At 63.3% G+C, this 15,002-nt stretch overlaps 2 protein-coding genes and 1 long non-coding RNA gene across 11 annotated transcripts in view; 1 reads left to right on the top strand and 2 right to left on the bottom strand.

The window, feature by feature from the left end:
• Positions 1-77: 77 nt before the first annotated feature.
• ZBTB22 (zinc finger and BTB domain containing 22) lies at positions 78-6,862 on the bottom strand. Of its 5 annotated transcripts, none has more exons than XM_048818059.2 (3): positions 6,709-6,770; positions 4,219-4,325; positions 78-3,840 (listed from the first exon to the last, which is right to left on the bottom strand). In XM_048818059.2, the coding sequence occupies exon 3, from the start codon at positions 3,819-3,821 to the stop codon at positions 2,304-2,306; it is 1,518 nt and encodes a 505-aa protein (XP_048674016.1). In that variant the 5' UTR covers positions 3,822-3,840; positions 4,219-4,325; positions 6,709-6,770; the 3' UTR covers positions 78-2,303. The 5 variants fall into 5 exon arrangements, with proteins under 5 accessions (XP_048674016.1, XP_074975772.1, XP_074975774.1 ...); XM_075119671.1 differs by lacking the exon at positions 6,709-6,770 and adding an exon at positions 5,109-5,569; XM_075119673.1 differs by lacking the exon at positions 4,219-4,325 and having other exon boundaries at positions 6,763-6,862.
• Positions 6,863-7,328: 466 nt separating this feature from the next.
• DAXX (death domain associated protein) lies at positions 7,329-13,171 on the bottom strand. 5 transcript variants are annotated; one of them, XM_048817372.2, is made up of 8 exons: positions 12,964-13,171; positions 11,982-12,307; positions 10,240-11,038; positions 9,591-9,838; positions 9,205-9,364; positions 8,354-8,990; positions 7,682-7,865; positions 7,329-7,589 (listed from the first exon to the last, which is right to left on the bottom strand). In XM_048817372.2, exons 2-8 carry the CDS (start codon positions 12,174-12,176, stop codon positions 7,530-7,532), a joined length of 2,283 nt encoding a protein of 760 aa, XP_048673329.1. In that variant the 5' UTR covers positions 12,177-12,307; positions 12,964-13,171; the 3' UTR covers positions 7,329-7,529. The 5 variants fall into 5 exon arrangements, with proteins under 5 accessions (XP_048673329.1, XP_048673330.1, XP_074975776.1 ...); XM_048817373.2 differs by having other exon boundaries at positions 7,682-7,862; positions 12,964-13,165; XM_075119675.1 differs by lacking the exon at positions 12,964-13,171 and adding an exon at positions 12,791-12,808.
• Positions 13,172-13,196: 25 nt separating this feature from the next.
• LOC125621018 (uncharacterized) overlaps positions 13,197-15,002 on the top strand; it is a 49,619-nt gene continuing 47,813 nt past the window's right edge. Inside the window, exon 1 of the long non-coding RNA XR_012665013.1 lies at positions 13,197-13,736. This is a non-coding gene — a long non-coding RNA (uncharacterized LOC125621018). The remainder of the gene's footprint in view (positions 13,737-15,002) is intronic.

Here is a 15,002-nt window from a genome sequence, read left to right on the forward strand (position 1 = left end):
GGGGGTCCTCATGCCATTTTGGGGGGTGCTTTCCTGGAGGGCACTGGCACACAATGAGAAGCAGGAGCCGGGCCTCAAACAGACCAATAAATATTTATAGACATTAAAAAACCAACAAAGAATCAAGTTACAAAAGAACTGAACCAGACAGGAACCGAGGGGCAAGAGGGAGTGGGGAGCCCCACTCTGAGCAGAGGCAGAAGTGCCACCCAGCTCCTCACTGAGCCAGATGATTCTCCCCACCCCTCACCCTGCAGTGGGGAAAACAGGCACAGAGGTGGAATGGGGGAAGGACTTACTCCCAAAACAACAACAGGAGAGAACCCAGGAGTCCTGGCTCCCAGCCCCTCCCCCCTGCTCTAACCCACTAGCCCCCACTCCCCTCCCAGAGCTGGAGACAGAACCCAGGAGTCCTAAGGCCCAATCCAGTGGCTGCCCCCTTAGCCCAGCATTGGAGGGATCCTCATAGAATCATAGAATATGAGGGTTGGAAGGGACCTCAGGAGGTCATCTAGTCCAACCCCCTGCTCAAAGCAGGACCAAGCCCCAATTTTTGCCCCAGATCCCTAAATGGCCCCCTCGAGGATTGAACTCACAGCCCTGGGTTTAGCAGGCCAATGCTCAAACCACCGAGCTATTCCCCCCCCCCCTCATTTTTTTTCCTCTGGGGAGGAGGGGTTAGAGACAGAGCCCCTGTTCAGTTTGTAATGGGCAGATTACTACATCACACAACAAACACCAGGTGCTCCTACCATGGGGCCTGCCCTTCTCACTGGAATGCCCCTCAATGGAACCGGGGGGCATTCATCCCCAGCCCTTGGAAGGGAAGGTGGCATCGTACCTACATTCAGGTTAGCTCTGTGCTTAGGGAGTGGGGGGAGGGTGTTGTACCAGGGAGGAAGGGGGAGCACCAAACTGGGGGAGTCATCCCTGGAGGGGCGTTGTCCAGGGAGGGGAGAGATGGAGAAAAGGGCACAGAGGATGCTGTCCTGAGGGCAGTCGGGATGGAAGGGGGGTGCTGTCCCAGAGAGGGACGGGGGGGTGAAGCACAGAGGGGCACAGGACCCCACCCCACTATAGGGAGGGGATATTAATAGATCCCAAGGCCGGATCTCATATGCCCCCAGCAGAACACAGCCCAGCAACCTGCCTGGCACTAACCCTGTTAGGCCTGGAGCAGCTCTCTCAGCTGCCCCATCCTGGTCAGAACGTGGCCCCCTTTGGCAGCAGTTCCCATGCCCCTCCCTGGTCAAAACCTGCCCCTGGTCTCCAGACTCTGGCTCTCTGGCTGCTGGGCCAAAGAACCCTTGCTTCACAGCTCTGTTCCAAGGCGGGGATCCAGTCACTCCTTTGCCATCTCCATGTGAGCAGCTTGAGTCTATCGCTGCAAGGCCTGTACCTTGTATCTTTCAGCTTTTTCTGAGCTCTCCTCCAGCCCCTCTCCAACATATCCCCATCCGTCTGGGAGCACGGGCCCCAGACCTGGACACAGGAGCCCAGCGGCGGCTGCCCCAGGGCCAGGTACAAGGTAAAATCAAACCTGCATGTGACTGCCTTGTTTGTACCTCCAAGGATCACACTAGCCCTTTGGCCATAAATTGGGGTCCAGGGGGACTGGCCCAGGGAGGAGGGGTGAGGGTAGTCTGAGGGGAGATTTGGGGTTGCCCCATCCTCCAGAAGGGATAGAGGGGGTGGGCTGCAGGTTCAGCATCAGTCATTACACATATGAGAAAACCAAAGTGAATCACAGACGGCCAGACAGACAGGGACAGGACAGACTCACCGACCCACAGGTCGGCCTGCTACACACAGCACAGAGGGGCCACACCCCACAAACACACCCTACCCCCAGTCTCCTTAGCCCATCATGGGCGAGGGAGGTGCCCCCCACCCAGCAAGGATGGGGGGTTAGTGTTAAGAGTTCCTCAGGGACCCAGGAGTCCAGGTCCCCCCAGGGTACACAGCTATGGACCCACAAAACCACATCCCAGGAATCCAGCTCCCTCCTGGCAGTGGAGTGCGGGCATGGAATTCACTACCCAGGACCCCGACAGAGACTTCAGTCTGTACAATCATCACTGCTTCCTGTCTCACCCCACCCCCAGAGGGCATCCTGACTCCTCGGCCCCCCCCCCGCCCCACAGCATCCTGGGAAGAGCTGGCTGCTTCAGGTGGGGATCCAGTCACTGTCGAGTCTGTGCATCTCGGATGGGGGTGGGGGGGGGCATGTCATGTCTGTGCCCCAGGGGCTGTTGGGGAGGAGGGGGTGTCCATGTGCAGGGCAGGGGAGGCCGTCCACCACGTCACATCTTCGCCCCGCTCCCCCCACCGAAGCCCAGTTCGCTGCGTGGAGACCTGCCGGCAGCCTGGGGCTCCCGCAGCACTGCCCAGTCGCCCTCCCCTCCCGCGCCTGCGGCTACAGGCTCCTTCTTGAGTCCCCCACCCGCCCCAGAGAGGCGGTGGCGCCGCTCGCAGTGCCCCTTGTGGCGCATGAAGCTGTCTCGCCACATGAACTTCTTGGCACAGACGTCGCACTCGTAGGGCTTGAGGCCGGTGTGCGTCTTCATGTGCTCCGTCAGGTGGTGCTTCATCTTGAACTTCTTGTTGCAGACGGGGCAGTCGAAGGGGCGCAGGTTGAGGTGCATGTTGACGTGCCGGTCGCGCATGCTCTTGTGGGAGAAGGCCTTGCCGCAGTGGCACATGAAGATCTTGTTGCCATCGCCCGAGCCGGCCGCCAGCTGCACGGCCCCGTGCTCCACAGGGGTCTGGGGGGGGAAGACCAGGATCTGGTTGCCCTGCATGTCCATGGGCATGAGGGAACGCTGGGCAAAGCTGCCGCCACTACCCGGCCCCTCCTCCAGCCCCTCGTAGGGCGAGGGGAAGTCCTCCGAGGACTCGCAGAAGTTGACCTGCTCCTCCAGCTTGGCCCCGGAGGGCTCGGTCAGCGTACGGACGTCACTGATGCTGAGGGGGGGCTCACCAGGGGCCGGCCCCACCTCCACCGGGTCCTCGTCCTCCTCGCACGTCAGCACCAAGTCCTCCTGGGACCGCTCCTTCTTGATGTACACCCACTGCTTCTGCGGCATGATGCTGGGCTGCACGTAGGCTGGGCGCCGCCCCCCGCCCCCCCCATCCCCGCCGCTGTCACTCACGTCATCGTCTGTCTCCAGGATGAACTTGCTGCCGCCAGAGAAGGGCTCGGGGCAGCGGGTGGGACCCTTCTCGGCCTGGAAGATCACCTCCTCATCCGGCCCCTCCGACCCATCCCGCTCTATGCCGCCAGCCACCCCTCGCAGCGCGTACTTGGCAGGCCCATGCTCCGGCCCCTCGCCCGTCTCCCGGGGGCTGAAGTAGTTACTGCTGCTGGGGGACTGGTTCTCGCTGGTGCGGCTGGAGTGGGCACGGAAAGAGGAGGAAGGCGAGGGGCCAGTGGTGCCCCGCCCCTCCTTGAGCAGCTCCGTGCACTTGTCCACGATGTGCCACATCTGCAGCACACTGCCCACGGTGAGGAAGTTGACAATCTCGTCCGAGGCCATGCTCAGCTTGCCAGTGTACGCGGAGCCCAGCACTGTCTCAAAGGCGCCCGGGTCCATGACGTTGGGCAGCACAATGGACGTCATGTTCTTCAGCAGCACCTGGTCGTGGAAGTAGGGCGAGGAGGCGGCGAGCACGGCCCGGTGGGCCCGGAACACCCGGCCCTGCACGTGGATGGAGATGTCGCACAGCTTGCCCTCCACCCGCTGCTGGTTCAGGTTCTCCAGCAGGGCGCTGGTGATCTCAGGGAAGTCCACGTGCACAATGGCACCGCATGCTGGGTCCATGGTGCCAGGGATGGACTGCCTGCGAGAGACAGAGGATTAGAGCTGTGGGGTGCTGGGAGACACCCCCAACAATCTGGTGTCCCAGAGACCCTCTCTATGGGGTGCTAAGGAGACCCCTCCTCCTTCCTCAGATGCTGCGTTCCAAAGATCCCCAGGGCAGGGAGGGGGCCTTCTGTTGGTTGGGCACCCCCACAGATCCTGTGACTCAGACCCCTCCCCAGCACAGGGAGCAGGGCAGGCCCTGGATCTGAGGAGAGTCACTGAGACATTTAACCCTTTGTGGAATGAACCATAGGCGACAATTGTGCCCCAGTCCCAATCCCCCAGGTTAGAGCAATTCCCAAAAAAACACCATGAACTCCCCCTCTGGGACCAACCAACTCATGAAAATCCTTACCGACCCCTATTGGGGTGCGCCCCTCGGACAAGACCTTCTCCAACTCCTAACTCCTCCACAGCACCACCACCCGCAGCCCTGCAGCACTTGGCTGAGGTCTGTCTGGGCTGTCCATAGCATGTTTGGAAAGAACAGTGATATACAAGTGTGTCTGGGAACGTGGGGGAGGAGGAGCCCCAGGCAAAGAGACATAGTTTCCGGGTTGTGGGAGCAGAACCAGGGCACTCAGAGAGACTGGGGTGTGTGGGGCACCCATCACACACACTGAGCCCCCTCCAGCCCCCCTCTTCCCCATCACAATCCACCTCCCTTCCCTCTGCACTCTCCCTGCCTGCATTATTGCCAAACCGCAGCTTCTCCTCCACACCCTCCCCTCAGCCCCCATTACAGCCCTCCCACCCCACCAACACCCATTCCTGCTTCTGCTATATAATCAACCCATGCCCAGCTCCCCTTCCCACCCATACCTCCCCATATCCCCCGCCCCCGGCCTAACACTACCGGCCCCTGCCCCAATCCCCATACATCCCCAAACCTCGGGAAAAAGGGTGAACAGTGAGAGGGCAAATTTGCAGAGGATATAAAATTACTCAAGACAGTTAAGTCCAAAGCTACCAAGGGGTCTCACAAAACTGGGTGACTGGGCACCAAAATGGCAGATGAAATTCAGTGTTGATAAATGCAAAGTAATGCACGTTGGAAAACATCATCGCAGCTATACATATAAAATGGTGGGGTCTAAATTAGCTGTTACCCCTCAAGAAAGAGATCTTGGAGTCGTGGATAGTTCTCTGAAAACATCCACTCAATGTGCAGCGGCCGTCAAAAAAACTAAAGAATGTTGGGAACCGTTAGGAAAGGGACAGATAATCAGACAGAAAAGGTCATACTGCCTGTCTATAGTACTGCCTCCATGGTACGCCCACACCTTGAATACTGCAGGCAGATCTGGTCGCGCCATCTCAAAAAAGATATATTGGAATTGCAAAAAAGTACAAAGAAGGGCTACAAAAATGATCAGGGGGATGGAATAGCTTCCGTACGCGGAGAGAGAGTAAAACGACTGGCACCGTTCAGCTCGGAAAAGAGATAACTGAGGGGGTACGACAGAGGTCGACCACATCGTGAATGGGGCGGAGAAAGTGAATAAGGGAGTGTCTGCCAGAAGCTGGGAGTGGGTGACAGGGGAGATCACTCAATAACTGCCCCTTTCTGTTCATTCCCTCTGAAGCATCTGGCACCGGCCACTGGGCTAGATGGACAATTGGTCGGACCCAGTCTGGTCCCTCTTATGTCCTTATCATAAAGTAACCCCTGAGCCCCTGCCTGGCTCCCTGCCCCCCACGCATAACTGCCCTTAACACTCCCCACCCCTCCGGTCATAACCTCCCCCAACCCCCTACTTCAGCCCCCAACTCTCAGGCACCACCCGATCACAACCCCTGACCCTCCGACCTTATACTTCCCTCCTGCAAACCTCCCCTAGCCCATCTCAACTCGCACAGAGCCTCCTCCTCCCCCTCCCCAACAGCCCCTCACCTTATACCCCCCAGCTTGCTTCCCAGCCGCCCCATGCCATGTCACCCCCCAACCCTCCTTTCAGCTCCTACCCTGCCCCTAGCCCCCTTCAACCTCAAAGCCAACTGGCCTCCCCCACAGTGCCCCAATCCCCAGCCCCTCTGCACACAGACTCCTTTCTCCTCATGCCACCCACCAGCTCCCCCCCGCCCCTAGACCCCTCGGGCCCCTCCTGCCTCATGTCGCCCCCCCATGTCCTCCCCGCCCCTCTGCCCACAGATTCCTTAGGCCTTCCCCCCTCATGTCACCCCCCCCAGTTTCCCCCGCTCCTCTGCCCACAGATCCCTCGGGCCCCCCATGTCACCCCCCAGCTCCCTACCCACAGACCTCCCCCCATGTCACCCCCCAGCTTCCCCCCCCCGCCGCTCTGCCCACAGATCACTCGGGCACCTCCCCCCTCATGTCACCCCCCAGACCCTCTGCCCCCCCCGCTCTCCCCGCCCCTCTGCCCACAGACCCCCTCGGGCCCCCCCATGCTCCTCAGCCCACAGACCCCTCGGGCCCCTCCCCCCTCATGTCGCCCCCCAGCTCTCCCCCGCTCCTCAGCCCACAGACCCCTCGGGCCCCTCCCCCCTCATGTCGCCCCCCAGCTCTCCCCCGCTCCTCAGCCCACAGACCCCTCGGGCCCCTCCCCCCTCATGTCGCCCCCCAGCTCCCCCCCCGCTCCTCAGCCCACAGGCCCCTCCCCCCTCATGTCGCCCCCCAGCTCCTCAGCCCACAGACCCCTCGGGCCCCTCCCCCCTCATGTCGCCCCCCAGCTCCCCCCCCGCTCCTCAGCCCACAGACCCCTCGGGCCCCTCCCCCCTCATGTCGCCCCCCAGCTCCCCCCCGCTCCTCAGCCCACAGGCCCCTCCCCCCATGCCACCCCCCCAGCCCCCTTGGGCCCCTCCTTCCCGTCGCCCCCCCGCTGACCCGCGCGCTCGCGCTCCGGGTCTCTCAGGCCGCCGCCACCATCTTGTTACTCACCCTCCTCCCCCCAGTCCTCGGCCCCGCCCCTGCTTGGTTTAAAGGGGCAGGCGCTGTCGCCCGCAGGCTGCCACGGGGGCACTGTCCGCCGACAGCCCGCCCTCCCCTTTAACGCGGCCCAGCCCGGATTGTGGAGCCCCTTAACTCCTTCCTCTTAAAGGGGCAGGCCCAGCCGCCGCTCTCCATCGCTGAGCCAACGTCGGCCGACAACGGAACTTCGTCTTTAAATGCCGAGCCTTAAAGGGATCAGCGCTGCGCAGGCTCAGTTCCTTCCCTGGGAAAAAGCGGCCTCCGACGGCTCCAGCTGCTCTTTAACTCCCTCCTCCGTGACAGACAGGGCCGGAAAGGGGCGGGGCCTCCCCGTCTAGTCCCCGCCCCGCCAAAGCCAGCTGTGCCCCGCCCAGGGACAGGCCAGCCCCCCTCCCCCCACAGAGCCACCTGCCCCCCAGGCCCTTTACCCCTTAGCGCCCCCCAGCTCAGTCATAGCCCCTCCCCCCACAGAGCCACCTGCCCCCCCATATCCCTTTACCGCCCCCCCAGCTCAGTCACAGCCCAGAGCCAGCAGCTGCTGAGTAAGAAAAAAGATTTTATTTTTCAGGTTTTTTTTGTTTTTTAAACGTTTCTTTTGTACAAAGAGGGAGGGGCAGCCCAAGAGATGGGGGGGCTCTGCTCCACCCCCTTAACCCCACCCCAGAATCAGCCACAAACAAACCCTGTTGCCCTCCCTGCTCCCCAGAGTCTCCAGCCCCCCTGGGCAGACAGAGGGTCTAATCCGAGTCCGACAGAATGATGATCTCCTCCGGGTCACACTGAGTCGCCACGCTGGTCTGGGGAGAGAGCAGGGCAGGGACACATGGTCAGGCCACCTCTCATCCAAACTGGCATCCCCACTCACCCCCCACCTCGGCCAGCCCCTCACCTTGCAGATCTTGGGCAGGAGTCGCTGGCACAGCTGCGGGCTGCCCTGGGAGCTGCTGACCAAGCTATGGAAGGGCGAGTCGGCACGGGTGGAGTCAGGCAAAGGGCTGCGGGGCAGCAGGCCATCTAGCGGCAGCTCCAAGTCCTCATCCTCTGAGCCGATGCTGTGAACCTCGAGGCAGCTGCTGGCAAGGGCGGGAGAGATGGGGGTCATGGGGGAGGGGACGGCATGGGGTGGCACCTGGAGTCAGCCCATCACACCAGGGGCAGGGTTCCCCTTCTCCCACAATGCACCCCCATACCAGGGCCCACCCTCCCCATGGCAGGCCAAGAGGGAAGATGGTTCCTGAACCCATGGGCCCCTTGGAACAGGCTCTGCTCCCAGCCCCCTTCACCCACTGGGGATGGCTGGACACGGATGGGCTGGAGTGGCCACCACACCCTGACAGTGACTGTCCCACCAAGGCCCCCCATGCAAAGACCCTCACCCATTGCTGTGGTTCCCAGTCAGGAGCAGGACAAGAGAGGGAACCACAGCGTCAGCTCCAGCCCAGCATCCCCTCCTTGATGTGCAAGGCCCACTTCTTTCTCCCCTGTTGTCTCCTCACCTGACACACAGAGCTCCCCCCACCTCACACACTGCCTGGCCAGGCGTGTCTCCCCTTGCCCCCACCTGTTGCCACAGGGCAGCTCCTGGCGTCCCCTCTTGCAGGCCGGGGGCCCAGTGCTGCCGTTGAAGCTGGTGGAGCTGATGATGCTGCCCCCGTTCTCCAAGGGCCGGGCAAGGGGGCTCCTGGGGGCAGACAGCTGCCTTCTCTTGGCAGGGGGCTGAGTCCGGAGCCCGGAGTCCCCCATGCCGCCTCCCTCCTGCTTCACCGCAAAACTAGCAGGCTCCTTCGGGGAGACCTCCTGCTCAGTCCGGGAAGAGACTGTCTCGGGGGAGGCGGGGCCCAGTGGGGTGGCCTCAGAGGGCTCTGGGGACGAGGGGGTGGCCTTGGGGGTGGCCTCGGAGCCCCCTGGGATTTGGGGGGAGGGGGGTGGTGTCTCGCTGAGTTCCAGGGGTAGCGCCTCAATCTCCAGCACAAACAGCTCCTGCACCGGGCTGAATGGTGGCCCCTCCTTGGGTGACGGAGGCCCTTCGCCCTCTGCAAGGGGCAGGGGCTCCTCCTCTTCATCTTCCTCTTCATCCTCCTCTTCATCCTCGTCCTCCAGATCCTCCCCGCCTGACGAGCATGGCAGCGGCTCCAGGCCCAACTCCATGCACTGGTCCTCCTGGTCCCCTGCCGTGTCCTCACCTGCTGCTTCCGCATCTGGGAGAGTCACCACAGAATAGAACCCAAGAGTCCTGGCTCCTAGCCCCTCTGCTCCAACCATTACATCCCAATAGACCCAATTCCCCTCCCAGAGCAGGGGACAGAACCTAGGAGTTCTGGCTCCCAGCCCCCGCTGCTCTACCCACTGGACCCCACTCCCCTCCCAGAGCTGGGATAGAATCCAGGAGTCCTGGCTCTGTGCGGTATGTACCTTGCATGGCTGCATCCTCTTCTTCCTCCTCCCCCACTTCTTGGCTCTGCTGCAGCTCCTCCTCAATGTCTGTGTCTGATGAGGGCTCTTCCTCCTCCGAGTCGTCCTCCTCACTGACCACAGGTGCACCTTGGCTTGCGGTGCTTGCGCTGGGGCTGCCCTGGGGAGGGTGGAGAATCGGGTGTTATGCCAGCCGCATCCCCACAGGGCTGTCTACAAACTCCCTTCATCATCGTCCCCGTTCCCCCCCACCCCACCCCGCCCCACCCACACAGAGGAGCCGAAGTACTCCCTTCCCCATGCAGGGGGCTGGGCAAAGTGCATGGCACAGCTTGAGAGCTCTGTCCCCCCACAGGGCGCACACTGCCGTATGCACCCCACCTCACCTGCGTGTGGGACTGCCCCTCCCCTGGGTCTGGCGCCATGGGACAGGGTGGGGGCAGCAGCCCCTCCTGCCGGGGGGCAGCGCTGCCACGGGCTTGGGCAGCTCTCTTGCGGACACGCTCCTCCTCCTCGCTCTCGTCCTGCAGCTGGGCATAGCGCGAGACAACGCTGTCCAGCCGCGTCAGGGCCACCTCACGGTTCTCCCGCAGCCGCCGGGCCAGTGCAGAGTCCCTCCGGGCGGGGTCAGTGTCTGCACATAGGGGGGGTGTCAGAGGGGCCCTGAGTGGAAACACTCCCCCTCCCGCCCCCAACCCAGAATAACCCCACCTGCCCTTCTCTCTACGACGACTGGGCAGCGCCTCATCTGGCCTTCCCCAACCAATGCTGCCCCCCGCACCCTCCCGAATGCTCTCACCAGGCTGACAACAGTTGGTATGTTCCGCCTGCACTGATCGGTATGTCCCCCCGTTCCGGTACTGGTCGGTACGTCCCCCCACACACACTGTCACCAGCCCGGTACTGGTCAGTACACGTCTCTTCCCCCTCCCCACCGCGTTCTCACCAGACCAGTAGTGGTCATTACGCCCCCACCCCCGCTCGTACCAGCCCGGTACTGGTCGCTACGGCCCCCCCATCCCCCGGTGCTCTCACCAGGCCGGTACTGGTCTGTGAGGTGGCTACCGAAGTTGTAGACCAGGTCGAGGTGGCGCCGCTCCTGCAGGCGGTTGCCCACCTCGCGAAAGGCATCCAGTGCCATGCTCTGCATCTGGCGCTTGGCCAGGCCCAGGCTGTGGCGGGCGCTGGCCTTCTGGATCACCTTGAGGATGTCCGTGTAGTCGGGGAAGACGTCGGGCCGGTTGACGAAGCGCTCGATGCGCCGGTTGACCTCCGGGTAGCGGGTGCCCCGGTAGGGGATGCGCTGCTCAATCACCCGGCCCGTCAGGCTGCTGCACTGCTTGAGCTGGCAAAGCCGCTCAAAGATGTGCATCATCTTGCGCTTGAGCCGGCTCTCCTGCAGGTAGGTGGAGTCCTCGCTGTCCAGCTCAGCCAGGTCCAGCTCCCGCTCCTGCAGCCGCCGGATCTCCCCCATGTAGACACGCAGCAGGTTCTCCAGGTAGCGGATTTGCCGCTTGGAGCCGGTGCCACGCTGTCCCGACATCCCCTCCCCCTGGGGCGCCGCTGGCTCTAGCTGGTGGGGGGTGGCGGGGGCTGGGGCTGAGCTGAGCGCCAGCTTGCGGCGCTGCGTGTGGGCCTTGAGCACAGTGCACAGCTCGTTGATGTAGACATAGACTTTGCTGCGCTTACTCTGCACACGCGTCAGGCAGCGCCCCAGCACATTGCGAAACTCGGCTGAGGCCAGGAACTCGGTGCTGGCCTTCTGGTGCCGGCTGGCCAGGAATGGGATCACCTCGGGGTGCTCCTCCGTCAGCCGGCTACAGCACTCCAGGAACTGAAAAGAGAGACATGGGGGGAAGGGTCAGATGGGTGCCAGCACTTCAGGACTCGGCGGAAGGGAGAATGGGTGTCCAGACCAGGTGGACACAGAGCTAGGGCTGGGGGGCGGGGAGAGAGGAACACATGCTCACAGGACACAGAGGTGGTCACATGGCCAGCAGGGTCAGGGGACCGAGGGGCACAGAGCCCAGAGCAGCAAGGCACTGATGGAGTCACAGGGTGTTTTGGTCAGTGGACCAGGCTCAGGGGAGAGGGCTTGGGGGGGACAGGGCCCCTGTTCACAGGAACGCCTCCCCGGGCATTTTCATCTTCAGTCCCTACGGTTTGATAAAGAACCAAAACCAGAGTCTCCTCCCCTCAGCTGGGTCAGCCCTGGAGATCTGCTCACTCCCACCCCTCCCAGGGCCCACAAGCCGTGGGCTGTTCATGCTTCGCGCCACACAGGCCTCCCTCCCAAGCCCCTTTCACAACGGGGGAAGTGCGCCGAGCTCAGACCCACAGGGCAGGATCAGCCCAGCAGATTTAGCCAGGGCAGAGCAAGCCCCAAGCCTCACAGGCCAGCTGGCTGAGGAATGAGACATGGGGGGTACCAGCTCTGATCCAGCCCCAGAGCAGAGACTGGCTGGCTCAGAGGTGCAGGGAGTGGCACACAGGGCCTTTCCCCTCTAGGGGGCACTGGCTCCAATCTGGTCCCAGAGCTGGCTTACAGGGTGGGGAATGGGACACTGGGCCTTTCCCCTCTAGGGGGTGCCAGCTCAGATCCAGCCCCAGAGCAGGGACTGGCTGGCTCAGGGAACAGGATGCAGGGTGGGGGATATCGGGAAGGGACACAGAACTCCATGGGTGTGGGAGGGGTATATGTGGGGTGGGAGAGAACAGGGGTACATGGCCAGGGAAGGCCATACATGGGCGATGGGGACTCTGCCTGGGGCACTCACCTCTCCAAAGAGCTGTTCGTTCTCAGCCTTGAAGCTGCCACCATGCTGGGCCAGGGGACCTGGTTTCTTGGTGGGGGTCCCATTGGGCTGTGGGGAGGCAGAGACGGGCCCTGGGGGCTCCCTGGGCATAGGTGGTGGCAGCCCCTCCTCCTCATCGTCCAAGACAATGATGCTGCTCTCCACTGTGGCGGCCATGGGGGTAGGTCACTGCCTGGGTCGGGGATCAGAGCTGTAGGGGGGGCCTGAGGGCACGGCACATCCCGGGGGGGAGCCACGGGGAGTAACCCCCACAGTGCAGGGGGTCTCTCAGTCCCAGGGGGCAGTGCCTGCATGGGGAGATAGAATGGTGAGTGCTGGACCCACCCCCAGGATCCACTCTATAGCCCTATCTCCATGCCAGGCCCAGTACCCACCCCCAATGCCAATCCTACTTCTCTATATGCCCCAGCCAGTAACCAGAGCCTGCCCTATATCCCCCTACCACATACCTAGTGCTTTCCCTCTATGGCCCCTCATGCACCCTGGAATCCAGCATCTGCCCCATCCCCATCCTGTACTTGCCCCTCACTCCACCCTGGTACACAGGCCCCATCCTGTAGCCATCCCATATCCAAACCTCACGCGGTCCCTGGGAGCCACCCTATATCCTCCCCACCCTGCTACCAATCCCATATCACTCCACCCCAGACCTTACCCCACCCTATAGCTATACAGATCCCTTACCCACCCCATATCCTCAGGCCCTGTCCCCCCTCCGCCCGGAGCCCCACAGATCCTCCCCAACCCCGCACCCCACAGATCCTCCTTACCCTCACATCCTCCACACCCCCACCCCACAGATCCTCCACATCCCGCCCCCCCGCCCCGCAGATCCTCCACCCCCCCAGGCCCTGTCCCCGCCCCACAGATCCTCCCCTACCCCAAGGGCCCCCCCCCCAGACACCCCAGGCCCCGCCCCGCCCCCCAGCCCTCGCGCGCTCACCCGCCTCCTGGTTCCTCCTCCGAAGCCCAGCACCGGAAAAACCGATTTCCCCTCCTCCCCGGACTGCGCAGGACCGGAAGTGGCCCTTTGTCACCAGCGGGCGCCGCCATGATCGCGTACGGCGACAGGTTACGGAGCAGCGGCCCAATCAGAGCAAGGGGCTGCCTCTCAGTCTGAATCCGCGACAAGGGCGTCAGATACGCAGAGCCAATGAGCGAACGGGACAAGACGCGCTCCCGTCACCGCCGCCGTCTTCTTGTTCGGCCCCTACGTTACAAGTAGGCGCGGCCATTTTTCTGTACGGAAAGTGCTTTGTGTTTCTTACGTCACGTAATCCCGTTCCGCCAATCAGCGGCCTGGGACCCAGACGAGACCGTCCCGTCCCATGGGAGAGGGGTCGGGGCGGCTCTGTTGCCCCTGGAGGGAGAGGGCCGGACTGTTCCATTCCATTTGGGGTGGGGGACGCTGCCAGCCAGCCTATGCGGGGATGCCCGTGGGCGCGCTCTGCACGGCGGCACTGTCCTGTTCCCTCAGGCGGTCGGGCAGAGACCATTGTTCCGTTTAGGGAAAGGGGCTGGACTGGCCCAGAGGAGCTGCCGTACAACACGGAGCGCGACGCGGCTCAAACCTTCCCGAGCACCGCCCAAGCCTGCTCAGTGCGCGTGCGCAGCTTGAATAAAGCCGAGAGACAAGATGGCACCTGACAGCTGGGTTTGCGCATGTGCAGCTCAGACTCTCCCCGAGAAGATGGCGCCCCCGCTCGGAAGCCTGCGGTGGGTACCTATCGCGCCTGCGCGGTTTGCTCCAAGCACCAAGAGGGCCTATTGCCCCATCCCGGGGCAGCGGCCTCCGGCCCGCCACTGTCGCTGCGAGTCACGTGTCCGCCGTACACAGAAATGGCGGCCGCGAAGGGCCGTGTACGGGAGCGGCCATCGGCGCATGCGCAGCTGTGCTTCTCGGGGCTGCCCGGACCTACGGCAGGCAGAGAGCCCGCTTCAGCCCCCCTCCTGCGCCCCCAGGCTCCCTCCCAGAGACCCCGCCCCCCTCCTGCGCCCCCAGGCTCCCTCCCAGAGACCCCGCCCCCCTCCTGCCGCCAGACTCCCTCCCAGAGACCGCACCCCCCGCCTTGGCCCCGAGCCCCCTCCTGGACCCCACACCCCTTCCCGCCCCCCGACTCCCTCCCAGAGCCTGCACCTCCTTCCATAGCCCTTCCCCAGTGCTGAAGCCCCTCCCAGAGCCTGGACCCTGCAACCCCTCCTGCACCCAACTGTCTGCCCCAGCCCTGAGCCCCTCCTGGACCCCGCACCCCCTCCTGGACCCCACACCCCTTCCCGCCCCCCGACTCCCTCCCAGAGCCTGCACCCCCACTCCCTGCCCCAGCCTTGAGCCCCCTCCTGCACTCAAATTCCCTCCCAGAGCCTGCACCTTCTCCCACACCCCTGCCCCACCCCAAACCACCTCCTGCACCCCAACCCTGTGCCCCAGCCCTGAGTCCCCTCCTGCACCCAAACTCCCTCCTGGAGCCTGCACCCCCTTTTGCACCCCAGAGCCTTTACCCCAACCCCCAGCCTCCTCCTAGACCCTACACCCCAAACTTTCCTGCACCCCAACCCGCTGCCCCAACCCTGAGCTGCCTCCTGCACCCTAACTCCTTCCCAGAGCCTGCACCCCAACTCCCAGCCCTGAGCCTCCTCCTGGAACCTGCACCCCAAACTCTTTCCTGCTGCCCCAATCCTGAGCCCCCTCCTGCACTGAAACTCTCTCTCCCAGAGACCACACTCCGTCCTGTGCCCCTGCCCCAGCCCCTCTCAGAGCTTGCTCCCGTCGTGCACCCCAACCACCTGCCCCAGCCCAGTGAAAGTGAGTGAAGGTGGGAGAGAGCAAGGGAGGAGGGATGCAGTGAGTGGGGCAGGGGTGTGGCCTCAGGGAAGGGGTGGGGCAGGGGTGTTTGGGTGTGTGTGATTAGACATTTGGCACCCCTACTTGGGCCCCTGGAGACAAACAGCTGTGACCTCCCCTCCCAGCAGTGCAGGAGCCCT

Source organism: Caretta caretta, chromosome 14 (assembly GCF_965140235.1).
Source record: "Caretta caretta isolate rCarCar2 chromosome 14, rCarCar1.hap1, whole genome shotgun sequence".
Classification (NCBI taxonomy): domain Eukaryota; kingdom Metazoa; phylum Chordata; order Testudines; family Cheloniidae; genus Caretta; species Caretta caretta.